We start from the raw sequence: 15769 nt of genomic DNA, 5'->3' as shown, positions 1-15769 counted from the left end.
GGGGTTAGGTTTCTCAGTACATTGAAAAGTGCTAAAAATAAACAAAAAAGGCGGTGGAATCATAAATAACAGAGGAGTAACCAAGGAAGCCTAACACAGACACTTTGAATTTCAGAAGCGGGAACTTTTCTAAAATGAGGAGTTTGGTGAAAAGAAAACTGAAAGGGAAAACCAGGAGAGCCATTTTGCTCCAGCATGCATGGAGTTTACTTAAAACCACAATAATAGAAGCCCAGTTAAAATGTATACCAAAAAGGAGGAAAGGTACCACCAAGCCTGGGAGGATGCCAGCATGTCTAACAAATAAAGTCAAGGAAGTTATAAAGGGAAGAAGACTTCCTTCAGACATTCTAAACTGTCTGAAAAAATTTAAAATTAACAAATTGCCAGGGCCAGATGGCATATACCCTAGAGTCCTTAAAGAACTCAAATGTGAGATTGCCGAGCTTCTTGCAAAAATATAACCAGGGATCCAGGGGGATCTGGGAAATAACAGGCTGGTTAGCTTTTGTTGCAGGCAAACTGATGGAGAACATTCTCAAGAATAAAATTGTTAAGGATATAGAAGAACAGGTCCTGCTGAAGGAGAACCAGAATGGCTTCTGCCAAGGTAAATCTTGCTTCACTAACCTTTTGGAGTTTTTTTTAGCGTGTCAGCAAGTGTGTGGATAAAGCTAATCCAGTTGACATAGTATACCTCTCTCCAAGGATCTCTCCAAACTGGGGGAGTTGGAAAATGCGGTTCAATGTAAGCAAGTGTAGGGTGGTGCATATTGGGGCAACCCCCCCCCCAACTTCACATATATGCTGCTGGGGTCTGAGCTGTCAGTGACTGACCAGGAGAGGAATCTTGGCATCATGGTGGACAGCTCATTGAAAGTGTTAACTTAATGTGCAAAAGTTGTGAAAAAGGCTAATTCCATGCTTGGAATCCTTAGGAAGGAGTTTGACAACAAAACTGCTAATATTATAATGCTCTTATGAAAACTGTGGTGCGGCCACATTTGGAGTACTGTGTGCAGTTTTGATCATCATATATGAAGAAGGACATTGTAGAACTGGAAAAGGTGCAGAAGAGGGCAACCAAGATGATCAGGGGCCTAGAGCACCTTTCTTACGAGGCAAGGCTACAACACATGGGGCTTTTTAGTTTAGAAACTAGTCGTTCTAGTAAGAACTAATCTGCCTACTTTCCTTTCACTATCTCTACAATTAGACTAAATTTGGTTGAAACTGAGGTCTACAAGTTAGATCACTTGCACTTCAAATGTTCACGCATCCACCGTTTTGGTTTGGGGTGGATGACATTATCACAAACTACACCATTGGGGCATCCCTATGTGTCCATACAGCTGTAGCAATTTTGGTTCAAATCAGTTATGTGGTTCATAAGTTAGGCTTCTTAAGCCTCAAAAGTTTACATGTCCACCATCTTGAATTGGGGTGGATGACATCATCACAAACTATATCATTGAGGTGTCCCTATGTGTCCCTACAGCTGCAGCAAATTTGGTTCAAATCGGTTTGACAGTCCTCAAGTTAATGCACTTGCACCTCAAAATTTTATGCATCTGCCATCTTGAATTGGGGTGGATGACATAACAAACTACACCATTAGGGTGTCCCTATGTGTCCCTACAGCTGTAGCAAATTTGGTTCAAATCCATTAAGCGGTTCACAGGTTAGCCCACTGGTGCCTCCAAAGTTTACTGTCTGCCATCTTGAATTGGGGTGGATGACATCATCACAGACTACACCGTTGAGGTGTCCCTATGTATCCCTAAAACTGAACCAAATTTGGTTCAAATGGGTTAGACAGTCCACAAATTAGCCTGCTTGCACCTCAAACATTCATGCGGCCGCCATCAATGTAAAACAACAATAATCTTGAATTGGAGTGGATGACATCATCACATACCATACCATTAGGGCATCTCTATGTGTCCCTACAGCTATAGGAAATTTGGTTCAAATTGGTTAGACGGTTCACAAGTTAGCCCACTTGCACGTCAAAAGTTTACACGTCCGCCAACTTGGATCTGGGTGGATGACATCATCACAGACTACACCGTTGAGTTGTCCCTATGTATCCCTAAAACTGTACCCGATTTGGTTCATATTGTTCCAGGTGTTGTGAATTTGGGGGTAGGGACACACATATAAACAGACACACGGGGACACACACAGAATGCTGGGTGATTCATAGGCCTACTGGAAAGTAGATTAAAAAGACGAGTGCGGGGAGACATGATAGAGGTTAATAAAATCTTGCATGGTGTGGAGAAAGTTAATAGAGAGACATTTTTCTCGCATAATGCTGGAACTAGGGGTCATCCCATGAAACTGATTGCCAAGAAATTTAGGACTGACAAAAGGAAGCACATTTTCACACAACATATAATCAGCCTATGAAATTCTCTGCCACAATGTCACATTGTCACATGTGGTGACAGCCAACAGCCTGGATGACTTTAAGAGGGATTTCGATAAATCTATGGTGGACAGGTCTATCAATGGCTTCTAGTGGCTATAGGCCACCTCCAGCCTCAGAGGCATGAAACCTCTCAATGCCAGTTGCAGGGGAGTAACAGCAGGAGAGGTGGCATGCCCTCAGCTCCTACCTGTAGGCTTCCAGTGGCATCTGGTGGGCCACTGTGTGAAATAGGGTGCTGGACTAGGTGGGCCTTGGGCCTGATCCAGCAGGGCTGTACTTATGTTCTTAGTTCTGCACTCTCTGCCTTGGCTACTGCAGTTCTCCAGCTCCTCCAGTAATGTCCCCCAAAACAAAACAATCCTCCAAATTTTGCCAAAAAAACAAAACAAAAAACAAACACCTCCAGAAGTGCCTCCAAGCCAGAAATGCTACTGCAAGTGTGCAATTCACACACAGGAACCATAAATAGTTGAAATTCACCCCCACAATAATGCAAACCAGGTATATATAGTCAAACCACAAATAGCTGAAACTGCGAACAGAGAATTCATGATAAGCAAAGGTTTCCTGTCTATGTCTATGTCTATGTCTATGTATATGTACAGGAAGCCCTTGTTATCCGTAGTTTCATCAACCACAGTTTCTGCAGATGGGTCTTAGAGTTCTGGTTTCTTTATCTGCAGTATAAAATAGGCTAAAATTTGCCTATTCGTGGTTCCTGATTGGCCAGAAAAGACCCAGAAATGACTTCCGGTATCAGGGACATAACTGTAATAGGGCAAGGGGAGACAGTTGTCTGGGGGTCCACTGTCTTGGCCCCCCCCCCAGAAGCAAGTCACATGATTGACTCCCCCAGCCATGCACCCGCCGGGCTTCCTTCAGTTGTATTCATGCTCCGAAATTGATGTGAATGTTCAGACCTGGAGCTACCAGAATAGCATGTCTTTCTCTAGTACCATTAAATGACTTGCATTGTCCACAATTTACAAAACCTTAAAAAAAAATAATTTAGGATGTTGTTCTATTGTGGCACATAGGAGATATATAGATATAGATGTAGTTTAAATTTTACTATGATATAGGATGATGTTTTATAGAATAATTTAGGATGATGTTCTATTGTGGCACATAGGGGATATATAGATATACAGTAGATATAGATATAAATTTTACTATGCTTTTTGTTACCACTATTCAGCCTCATTTAAGATTTCTTTACTTCATGAGCTGAGCTTCGGGGGGGGGTGGCATTTTAAAATCTTGTCTCTGGGCCCACTCCAATCTTGCTAAACCCCTGTCCGGTATCATTTTTGGCTGCCATTTTACAGTACAGACACACTTTGAGACTCTTTCTTTCTTTCTTTCTTTCTTTCTTTCTTTCTTTTTCTTTCTTTCTTTGCAAAGTGAATATTTGCAAAATAATAATAATAATAATCAGCCAATTTGGGGGTGGGGGGCATTTCTGGAGCCTTGGAGAGTAGGGTACTGTGCTTTTCTATTCTTATTCCTCTCCCTGACCCAGCTTTTTTATTTATGTTGTTGTTGTTAGGAACCTAACCCTTGGATTCCAATAGGTGTAAGGTTTCTTTATTCATGGTTTCTGTATTTGCAGTTATAGGCAAGAACAGAATCCCTGCTACCTGTATATGTATATGTATGAACTGGTGTACATGGTCTCTTCCAGCCCCCATTTCAGTAATCTTCACCATTTTTCAAATTGGGGTCACTTTGGCAAAAAAAACCCTTCAGTGTAAGAGCCACTTCCCACTAGGGCGCTTTCCAGATTACTCACTGTTCAGCGTTAGTTTACTTCAGCTTGGCAGAATAGTCTTGAAACCGTAAATAAAGAGTGTTGTGCAAAGCCACCAGCAGGGGGAGCAGTCTTTTTTAGCTTGTTCGAACCTCCTACAACAGGAAAATACAACTATATTTTTGCAACGTTGTAGTACTGTAACGCAAAGATAAAACTCAAAAGAAGGCATCAGAAATGTGAACTGCACCTTGCTGACAGTGTAGGGACTGTGATGTCAAAACACAGGCACTACAGAAGCACACTTAACGGACACATAGTGACACTGTTGTAGGGTGTAATTTGGAAAGTGCCCTGGCTGGCCTCCACCCCATACTGCTCTTTTTCTGAATGCTCAGGGGGTCCTTTAGGAGAGACTGAGCCCTCTTTTAAGAACTCTGTGGAGAAAGTACGGCGGGGGCGGGGGCGGGGGGGGGGGCGGCTACATTTCCCAGCACTCTGTGTGAACCTTCCAAGATGGCACTGGGGCTCAACAGGGTTCTGTTTCCCTGAAAAGATTCTCGCCAGCACTGGGCAAAGAGCAGCACTGCGTACTCATGATGCCAGGGAAGTTTTGCAAGGCCCAATAATCTATCTATCTATCTATCTATCTACTGTTAGATTTTTATATCGACTTTGATTAAAACAATCTGAAGGCGGTTTACAAACATTAAAACAATATAAAACTATTAAAAATTTAACAATATAAATATTAAATTGGAATATAAAAATACAAATCTAATCAAAAGCTTTAAAAAAGTACACAATAAGCCCATAGAATACAGAGTAGCCGCAACAAAAGCAACATTCATATAAAGCCTGTGTAAAAAGCCAAGATTTCACTTGCTTTCTGAAAACTGTGATGGAGACTGAGGAACAGATGCCCAGCGGGAGAGCATTCCAAAGCCTGGGGGCAATAACTGAGAAGGCCCTGTACTAGGGATGTGCGGGCTGGTCCAGCAGTCTGGCGGTCCGGTCCGGGGGTTCGTGGTCGAACCGAACCACACACACACCCCGGTTCCATCGGACCAGAACCGGACCGCTGGGTCCGGTCGGTCTGCGATTTTTTGTTTTATTGGTTTAAATTAAAGTTGATTATAAGTACCTTTAGCCCCTTTGGGGGGCTTGCTGAGGCCATGGGGGGAGGGTCTGTGCGGGTTCCCTCTCCCCCTGCCAGCTTTCCTTCCTTAAGCTAAGGGCTTAAAGGTCAAAACTAGCACCCTGAATTGGGCTTGAAAACAAATTGGCAGCCAATGTAGCTCTTTCAAAATGGGTGTAATATGATCCCAGCAGGCAGCTCCAGACCAAATCTTAGCTGCCACATTTCGCACTAGTTTCAGAATATTCTTCAAGGGCAGCCCCACGTAGAGCATGTTACAGTAATCCAGCTGTGATGTGACTAAGGCGTGGGTAACTGTGGTAGCCAGATCTGCCTTCTTGACAAAGGAATGTAGCTAGCGCAGTAGCCAAAGCTGTGCAAAGGCACCCCTGGCCGACTCCTCCACTTGAGCATCCAAAAGCTACCCCCAAGCTGCACACTTGCTCTTCAATTAGTCAGGGAGTCACACTTAGGATTGATGAGAGCTGCCACTGGCTCCTGGGCCTTACAATGAAGAACACTACCCTATTTTATCTTTACAACAACCTTGTAAAAGCGGCTGATTCATCCCAATCCATCACAATAGCCTTCATGATTTAGCTAGGTTTCTTTTAAAACATATGTGGCTATTAGTTCTTACAAGTATTCTAAGGGTCATTTCAGAATTTTACTACGTAAATAGGAAGTTTTTAATTCTTTTTTCACTCTGATAGAGAATTTATATTCACTTATCTTTATACTGCTATTCTCTTTTAATTAAAATAACTTGACCGAAGCTTTTTCTTCTATCCAATGTCTGACATTTTGAAAAAAGGTTGGGGTTTCTTTCTGACAGCAATGAGATTGCTGCTGATTAGCTCCAAATTAGAACCTCTAATAACCCCCTGAATTTCTGATAATACACAAAAATACTCTGCAAGATAATGAACCTATTCACACATTATGCTCAACACCCATACAATGAGTAAACAGATCCAGATCTGTGCACAGGTACAGTACAGTTATGTTGAACCCAGACACAGTAGTATACTTCCTATCTGTACCTGTTCCTAGGTTCACTTTTAAAATGAACACAGGTACAGTCATTCACACAAAATATGTACAAGTGTACAGACATCTGTACATTTGTACAACTTAATGTCTGAATGGGGCTAATCTTACACGAGGGCAATTTTTCTTGGCAGGATTTCAATGAGATGATTTTGGTGTCAAAAGAGAAATTCAAGTTTTGGGACTGCAGATTTTGACTCCAACTCTAAAGTTATGAAAAATAGGTGTACTTCTTATTAAAATAAATCTGCTTATATTTGAGGGTATATATCAAGTGATGGCTTCATCACAGTAGTGGTTTATGACATCATTGCTCACTCCAGATTCAAGGAAAATGAGTACTCAAGAATCACCAGATGTTTGCTGATCTATCTTTTGTCCATCGGTCCCAGCAGTGACTCCTTATATTAAAGCCAGACCGGTAGTGAATGAGCCAAAATGGGGGGAGTAAAGATGCTCCCAGAAATTATGTATGATGCCAAAATGCCTCGGAAATCACCGTGGGGCGTAATAATTGAGAAACCGGAGAACAAGGGTGAGTTAGAGCTTCATGGAATAATAAGAAGTTGATGATACCCTTGATTATTGTGTGACCTGCTGTCGGGATTGTCCAGGGACAACTACCCATAGTACCCTTCTTGAACAGGTTCTGTAGACCCAGAGCGGGGGTGGGGGGATTCAGTATATATTTACAAATATGTTGCATTTGTTCCAGATCAATAAGCGCCACATGTTTCTTCATTTGTTTTTAGGTAGAATTAATTATATGCGTTCTTGCTGACTTTGGCTCTCAATAGGCGACTTAAACTGCCCACTCCAGAGGGGTAGCTGTGTTATTCTGTACCAGATTTATTGTGGCAGAAGCATTTGTGCATGATGCTTATGCCGCAATAAACTTGTTAGTCACAAGCTCTTTGCTTACTGCTTTTACGTAGGGCTGTGTATTTGCTGCCCTTAAAATTCTAAAATTCTGCAACCTGGAAGTCTATATGTTTCTCAGAGAAAAGCTGAATTCTGTAACTTGCCTAATTTTTTGTAAATTAGGCGGATTCGCATAGTCCTACTTAGTGTGAATAGTTTATTTTGCAGTGTTTACTCTCTTGCAAATTTATTCTGATTTTGCTGATCACATGGAATGAGAAAAAGGATATTCACGCATACAGCCTTACCTAGGCTAGGGCAGCCCAGCCTGGGTTAGGCTGTGCATATGAAGCACTGGGAGCGAGGCCACTCCTGGAGCTGCCCACGTGCCAAGCCCTACTTTTCAACCCAGCGTTCAGTCAAGGCTAAGCGAATGTCCTGGTGATCACCGCCAGGTTAAACAGCTTCCCCCTGGCCTGCCGCCATTTCCGGCAGCAAGCCGGAGGAAGGAGTGGCTGCACCGAGTGTGGCGGCTGCTCTAATGAGAGCAGCCACTGCACTCATGTGCCAGCGTACCCTGGGGTATGGGAGGGGTAAGTCCTCCTGCTCCCAGGGATTCCCTTTGCCACACTGCTGTAGGGATGTGCATAAAACCGGTTCTCCCGGTTCGGTTCGGGTCCGAACCGGGTCCGGACCGGACCGGGGTGGTTCGGTTTTGGTTTTGCCAGACCACCCCCCCGGTCCGGTTCGGTTTCGAACCGGTTCGGATCCGAACCGAACTGGTTCGGATCACAAAAAGTGGCTGGTTTTGAAGGGGACATTGTGTTCTACCTGCCACCCAAATTTCAAGTCGATTGGACCTTCCTCTGATTTTTTACAAATTTTTTTCAAAAAATAAATTTTTGCCCATAACTCACAATGTGGAGCCCTTAGGGGCAAAAAAGCTGGGGTGGGTGGTAGCCACCCATGGGTGTCCTCCACCCCAAAAATCCCAAGGCAATTGGTGGCTCCTAGTATTATTGGTGAATTTCTGAAGAAAATTTTTTTCCCATTGGCTAGAATGGGGGTTCGGGGCTGCCCCAGACCCACCTCTGTGGGGTGGCAGCACCCCCAAAGTGGGTCCGGGGCCATGGCAAAAATGCCCTCAGTCCCTCCCAGCAATCCCCGTAGAGATAGGAGTGATGGTTCTGTTGTTTTTCTGAGGTATTCTGAGTGTAGATTCTATGATAGCTTATGAGATTTCCAATGAGACACCATGAATCCACTCTCATTTGCTATCACAGAATCCACACTCACTCAGAACACCTCAGAAAAACAACAGAACCATCACTCCTATCTCTACGGGGATTGCTGGGAGGGACTGAGGGCATTTTTGCCATGGCCCCGGACCCACTTTGGCGGTGCTGCCACCCCACAGAGGCGGGTCTGGGGCAGCCCCGAACCCCCATTCTAGCCAATGGAAAAAAAATTTTTCTTCAGAAATTCACCAATAATACTAGGAGCAACCCAACAATTGCCACCCCATCTTTTTGGCCCCTCTCTCTGGGCGCCCTAACACGTAACACCTAGTCAGTCCATCTTAATGCCTACCTACTACCACCACTCCTATCCAAGCAAGTAAGAGGAGGACACTCAGAGAGACAACACCCACTCTCTGATCTAACAAAAAGGCCACTGCTGTGCTGCCTGCCAGCACAGCAGCAGCAGCGGAGCAGCACACTAAGCACAAGAGCAGCACACACAGAGAAGAAGCAGGAGGCGGAGCAGCAGAGCAGCAGACCTGCCGCTCTGCATGATGGGTGACGTGATGCCCAAAGGAACCACCGCCTCACTCAGTGCCTGCCACTGACTAGGCCCGACAGACAGAAGCCAGCCAACCTGCTCTGCTCTGCTCTGATGCTCCCCATGGATGATGCACACACACCCTACATCTGCATCCCAATGACCAGACCAGACCAGACCAAGTGCGCAGAGTCAGCACAGGCCAGCAGCCACCAGCCCAGCAACAACAACAGCTACTACTGCTACCACCACAACCAGTGTTGCCGCTACAATAACATTCCCAGTCCAGTCACGCGCGCCACAGCCTGAGCCTAGCACACAGCCAACAGCTGCTGCCAGCCAGTGCCTGGCAAGCCCAGCCAACATGAGGAGGAGAGAGCTAACAAGTAGACGGCGCACGCACATCACCAACCCATCACGACGGCGCAACTGCAAGGGGAGAGGGCACAATTACAGGCAGGAGGAGGAGGAGGAGGAGGAGGAGGCGGGCGAGGCAATCCTAGCACAGATTTGAAAGTTTAAAATCCACCAGGACATCTTCTAGAATCTAGACTTCTGTTTTTTCTACCACCAGCTGTAGTGTCTAGTTAGTCAGTGTGCTGTGCAGCTGAGCTGAGCTGAGCTGAGCTGCATGTGAGGAAGGGTGATTGTAGCTAGTTCTTTAGTTTCAGCAGACTGAGCATTGAGCATGGGCAGTGGCCTTGGGAAGCAACACAATTACACGACACTCACCTGCTGCTGCTGGTTCTAGAAGTTGCCTCTTCTCGTCTTCACCTCTTCGTGTGTGTGTGTGTGTGTGTGTGTGCAGTGAGTGCATGCCTTTTGCCTTGCTGGAAAGAAATGCTTCTCTGGTCCACCACCACATATCTGCTCAAGGACACAGAGGCCCAAGGCAGAGGTGGTGGCACCAGTGTGAGTGCATGTGTGCTGGTGGTGTTTGCCACCACAGGTGTTTTGTGTGTGTATGTGTGCGCTGCTAGCTAGGAGGGGGGAGGGAGGCAGGGAGGGAGGCTGGGAGGCAGGGGGGAGGAAAGGGGAGGGGGAGAGGGATGTAGAGGGGATTGAAGGGGGGAGGGTCCGGCTCAGAGTTGGTCAGCCACATATTTGTGCACACACGTGCTCACGTGTGTGCTTTGGTGGGAGAGACCAGACTCTCATCATCTGCCAGACCGGGGTTGGGGGCAGGTGAGGCGGTGGTGGGCTGGAAGGGAGGGAGGATGGAAGGTGGTGAAGAGGAAGGGGAGAGGATGAGAGGGGAAGGATGGAGGGAGGCATGGGGGGGAGGAAAAAAAACATGTAGACAGACACACACCACACTACACACAGAAAGCATCCACACACAGAGACAGTGCTAGGCATCCATTCACACAGACAGACAGACAGACAGACACACAACAGGAAGAGACAGACTGAGCCTGCACCACACACACACACACAGACCCAATTCCCCCCCTGCACAGTTATCAATCAATATGTTGTGTTGGCAGCCAGTTCATTGCTATTCTGATGGTTTTGGGTTTTTTGCCATCAGCCAACATCAACAGTGACCACAATCAAGATGAACATAAGATGATAATAATTCATTCGTTTCATTTCAAAAAATCACCCAATCATATTCTCCATGTAAACCAAGCCCCCCACACATGATTTCTGGTGACATTTTCAATAAAATCAATTCATTTGGCATTCATCATTTTGTTCTCCCTTTGTCACCTTTTTTTCTTTCTTTTGCATAATTTTGAGGCTTGATTTTGACATGGGGTTTTTAAAGAAAAAATTATTTACATGTTTATTTACATACAGTATTTACATATCTACACTGCATTTTTGAACGTATACCCGCCGCTGCCGCTAAGTCTAGTACTCCGTGGGCTGTGCTACTTTGGGGGGGTGTGCCGTGCCCACGCCAGGTCCCCAAATGCTGACAGGTGGATAGATAAAGGGCCTGTGCTGGTCAGCATTGGGTTTCTTTTTAGGTGGGCGTGGGCATTGTAAACATCTGGCCAGTCGCAGCACTACAACTACTACTACAACTGCATCTCTGTGTGGGCACACTACACGCTGCGACTGGCTGGCACGGCTCAGCATCTGTCACGTCAGCTCAGCTAGAGGTGGAAGGGGGGAGGGTAGGGATAAGCACAGAGTTCGAGCCAGGCAGGTGACCAACCATGGGGCAACCCACGGTAATCACTCGCCCGTCTCAAACTGCAGCTTGGGGTAGCCCAACAGGGGGAGGTTCACCTTAAGGAAGACCAGCTGCTCCACCAGACCAGGGTCCAAGCGGGAGCGAGAGGGTGTCACCACGTCCCCGGCACGTGAAAACACCCGCTCGCTCTGGACACTGGTTGGGGGGCAGGAGAGGAGGCGCACAGCCACCACCGCCAGGTCCGGCCAGACTTGGCGGCGGCTCGCCCAGAACTGTGCGCAGTCCACGCCGTCTCCCTCCACAGGCTCCTCCAAGTACTGCGCAACGCATTGCTCAGCACTGGAGGGGGGCCTGGCAGGTCGAGCCTCCCGCATACCAGGCATGGCGCCATAGCAGAACCGCTGAAACCACTGGGCGGATCTCGAGTCGGTAGCAAATGGCTGCTGCGATGGCGCCGCCTGGGATGCCGCGCTGCTGGACTGGGAAGAGGGAGGGGAAGGGGAAGCTGACGCCGGCTGGCCGCCCATGCTGCTGCTGGGTGCGGGTTGGGCCGCGAGGGCTGCCCCCGCACCACTACCAACACCCTGGTCTCTGCGGGCCCTAGCGGCCTCCTCCTCCCTAACCTTCTCGACCAGGATGCCCTTCCACCTGGGCAAGTCGTCGGCACTCACGGCATTGCCCTTGAGGGCTGGGTGACAGAGACAAGCGAGGACATACTCCTCCCTGTCTCCCAGCACATCAACGAGCCGCTTGTCAACCCCAGACCTCAGCCTCCCAGCCAGAGCACGACCCTCTGGCGTGGTCAGAGAGATATGGAGTCCACCCATCAGCTTCTCGAGACCAACAGCTGTGGGCAGCGCCTGGCTCAAGGGAGTGGTGTCGCCACACAAGCCCTTCGTGGCAAGCTGGAAGGGCTCGAGTGCCGACACCGCCTCGGACATCTGCTTCCACTCTGCGTTCGAGAAGTCGCAGACATCCAAGGACTCGTCCCTCGCCAGGGCGACAAGGGCTCTCTCCTGCTCCAACAGGCGCTGGAACAGGAGGAAGGTGGAGTTCCACCGCGTCTCCACATCCGTAGGGATGAGATGGCGAGGAAGGCCAAGGTCATCCTGCTTCTGGCGAAGCAGTCTCCTGGACTTCTCGCTGCGGTGGAAGTGGGCGGCCAGCTTGCGGGACTTATCCACAAGCGTAGCCGTGGCAGCAACAGCACCTGCGATGGGGCGGGTCCCCTTCTCCTGGGACGCCCTCAGCTCCTTAAGGCCAAGGGCGTCCCTGACGGTCAGATGGAGCGTGTGTGCCATACACCGTATGTTCACACAGTCCATGACTGTCTCGACAGCGGCGGTAACGTTGGCTCCATTGTCGGTGACAATGAAGCCGCGGGAGAGGTGTGGACACCCGCCAATCCACTCCTCTATCTGGCGGTCGAGTACGGCCGCCACCTCCTCCGCGGTGTGCCTCGTGTCCATCGTCTCCACGTGCAGGACGGCCCACCTGTGCCGTAGTGCATCGGGAGCCGCGCCGGACCCGGAAGCATCGCCCGCGGAGGTCCCCTCACTCTCCGGTCCCCACCAGTGGGCAGTGAGGGCCAGGAAAGAAGCGTGCATCCCACTGACACTGGTCCAGAGGTCAGTCGTGAAATGCACGCTTGTCCCGGCCGGAGCTGCACGCAGCTCGGCCGACACGAGCTCCCTGCACCGGCGGTACAGGGAGGGGACCACGTTCCGGCTGAACGTCGTCCTTGAGGGGATGACGTATTCGGGAGCCAGGTATTGGAGAATACGGCGGAAGCCGTTGTTCTCGACCACCTGAAACGGCTGGTCATCGGTGGAAATCATCTCCCCTATGAGGCGGGTGAGGTGATGATGGTCCACGCGAACAATACGCTGGCTGCCCGAGGACTGCGTCCACCGCTGGACGGGCAGTGTAGCCTGCCTGCTGGCTGGCACACTGCCGCTGCCCGCCCTAGTGGCAGATGCACAAGGCGCACTAGCGCTGCCAGCCTGTCCCCTGAGACCTGGGTGGTGACGCTCTAGGTGTCTCCACATAGGCGTCGTACCCAGGTGCGCAGGGTCCCTTCCACGGCTGACAAGCATCCTGCAGTGGACACAGCGGGCGTGGAATGGGGCATCTTGAGGGACCTCAAAATGCACCCATGCACCACTGCCCTTGGCCTCCTGCGCCCTGGGCGCCGTCCTAGGCCGTTTCTCGCAGGGTGGCTGCAGTCCTGGGGGGGGGGCGGCCGCCGCTGCCTGCCCACTGCTGCCACCCAACCCGCCCCTTCCGCCCTCCACAGCGGAGGAAGGGCCCGGCTCAACTGGCATCGGAGAGGCAGGCCTCTCCTCCACCACCTCGCCAGACCGCTCCCCACCAGAGTGTCGGGCTTCACGAGGGGGGGCCCCACTGAGCGGCGAAAGGATAGGGGGAAGGGGCCCCAGAGGGAGAGAGAACCTGGCTGCATCGCTGCCAGCCGCACGGTCCTCACCGCCCTCTACCTGCTCTTCCAACTCCACAGTCTCCTCCACCTCAACAACTGGCGGTAGCTCAGCAGCACCTGGTGCCGCCGGCGAGGAGGGACCCGCCACAGCCCTAACAGTGCCTCTGCCTCTGCCGCGATTGGCGGCAGCAGGCGTGGGGAACTGAATCCTGCGCACCAAAGATGGGGCCGGAGCAAAGAATTCTCCAATGGGGAGAACTGGGGTGTCCTCAGGCTCCCCGCGTCCTCTCCCTCCCCGTGCCGCAGGCGCACCCCGCACCTGGCCTCTCCCACCTCTGCCTGCCAGCCTTGAGCGAGCCCTGCCCGCCACACGGCGCTCAGACATGCTGCTAGGTCAGAAGGAGGGAGACTTTAGGAGGAAGGCCAGACAGGGTCAAAAAAATAATTTGGAGGGGCTTAGGGGCCAAAAAAAAGGCAGCTGATTTGGAGGCGGCGGGGGGGAAGTTTGTTTTCAAAAAAGGAAGCCAATTGGGGGGAAAGGAAGACTTTTTGATATGGGGGGGGAAGCCAATCGAAGTGAGGGGGAGGGTGTCCTTTTTGAATTTGGGAGTCAACCACCAAGCCAATTGGGGAGATGGGTCTGGGAGGGGTTTTTTTTAGAAAAATAGGGGGTTAAAGGGTGGAACCCCGGTGTGGGAGGGTGGCACGGGCAGTTGGGTGGAGTAGTTGTGGTGTGGGTGGCAAGTTTTTAGCTTTTTTGGGGGGGGAGAGTGGATGGGGGGAGGGCACAGCACCTACCGGGGGTGGGGGAGGGATGCAGTCAACGCTTGGGAACCTGCAGATCAAAGGAGGAAACCCTTATTTAGTGAACTGGAACACAAAGTGTGGGTTCTGGGGGGTGGTTCTCAAGTAATGCTCCTGTGGGGGGAGCATCAAACTCAATGCAGCCTATTTAGTGACTCTAAATTGCACACAACCAAAACCAGAACCCAGTCACACCAACACAGAGGTTGAACCCACCCACTCTGTGACTCTGCCTGCCCAATGCCATGGCAAGCAAGCAGCAGCAAACACTTGATGGCAGCCTCATGGATTGAACATCATGATCATCATCATACGTGTGTATTGGCCCAGCATGTAGTGGCAGCATCAGAGCCCAGCCAGGACCCCACTCAGACTGCCCCAGAGGCAAGGAAGCACTCTGGCATGGCATGGGCCCAGCATGTAGTGGCAGCATCAGAGCCCAGCCAGGACCCCACTCAGACTGCCCCAGAGGCAAGGAAGCACTCTGGCATGGCATGGGCCCAGCATGTAGTGGCAGCATCGCATCAGAACCCTGGACCCCACTCAGACTGCCCCAGAGGCAAGGAAGCACTCTGGAAGGCACCTGTTCAAAAACCACCTGCAAGACGCATGCAATGCAACGCAACACACAGCAGCAATTTCTTTACTGGGCATGGGCATGAAGACACAAGTTTTACAACAGTACATCTCCTCTCCAAGGTTCCCTCCCTCCTCCCCACACCCAAATGCATTTCAGAATAGGGGTGTCCCTATTTAAAACCGCCAGCTAGGGAGAGAAAGGGGCAACAAAAGGTGCACAATCGCACACGCACTAACCCCTCTTCTTCCGGTCCTTCTCCTGCCACTCACTGCTGGTCACGGATTCGCCGCCGCCAGCCAGCCACCCTGGGCTGAGACACAGCAGGGCGGCCGCACGAGGCACACAGGCAACCGGGGTAGTTCAACAACGATGGAGGGGCAGAAGTGAGGAGACAACACTATTTGTGTCGCTCAACTCACCCCCAAGCAGAGACAAAATCAACCAAAAACTATAAAAAGAAAAAAAAAACCGATGGCAGCCGCCAGGTGGGTAGGCTACTGTGTGCGGCTGCAGCTGTGGGAGAGGAGGTGGAAAGTGAAGGGGAGCAGAGAGAGAAAAGACTAAGAGAGAGAGAAAAGAGAGGGGGGGCAGGGACAAAGAGAAAGAGAGGAGAGAGAGAGAAAAGAAAGAGAGAGAGAGGAGAAAGAGAGATGATAGAGAGAAAGAGGAGAGAGGAGAAGCGCAGCGCAGCAGGGAGGGGGGATTCAGGTGTGGGGGGAGGACACAGCAGTAGCAGCGGTCCAAAGAGGTGGGGGGAGCAGAGAGGGTGTGTGTGGTTGGGGGCTAG

General features: G+C 50.0%; 1 protein-coding gene across 1 annotated transcript in view; it reads left to right on the top strand.

Moving 5' to 3' along the window:
* Positions 1-288: 288 nt before the first annotated feature.
* The window catches only part of HEATR9 (HEAT repeat containing 9), a 55340-nt gene continuing 39859 nt past the window's right edge, over positions 289-15769 (top strand). The window contains exons 1-2 of the mRNA XM_053296371.1: positions 289-610; positions 6768-6907. Coding sequence (XP_053152346.1) covers positions 6811-6907 — 97 coding nt within the window. The 5' untranslated portion in view covers positions 289-610; positions 6768-6810. The remainder of the gene's footprint in view (positions 611-6767; positions 6908-15769) is intronic.

The sequence above is a fragment of the Hemicordylus capensis genome, chromosome 2 (assembly GCF_027244095.1).
Source record: "Hemicordylus capensis ecotype Gifberg chromosome 2, rHemCap1.1.pri, whole genome shotgun sequence".
Lineage (NCBI taxonomy): Eukaryota > Metazoa > Chordata > Lepidosauria > Squamata > Cordylidae > Hemicordylus > Hemicordylus capensis.
The sequence above is the reverse complement of the archived record's forward strand: the minus strand, read 5'-3'. Positions and strand labels throughout refer to the sequence as shown.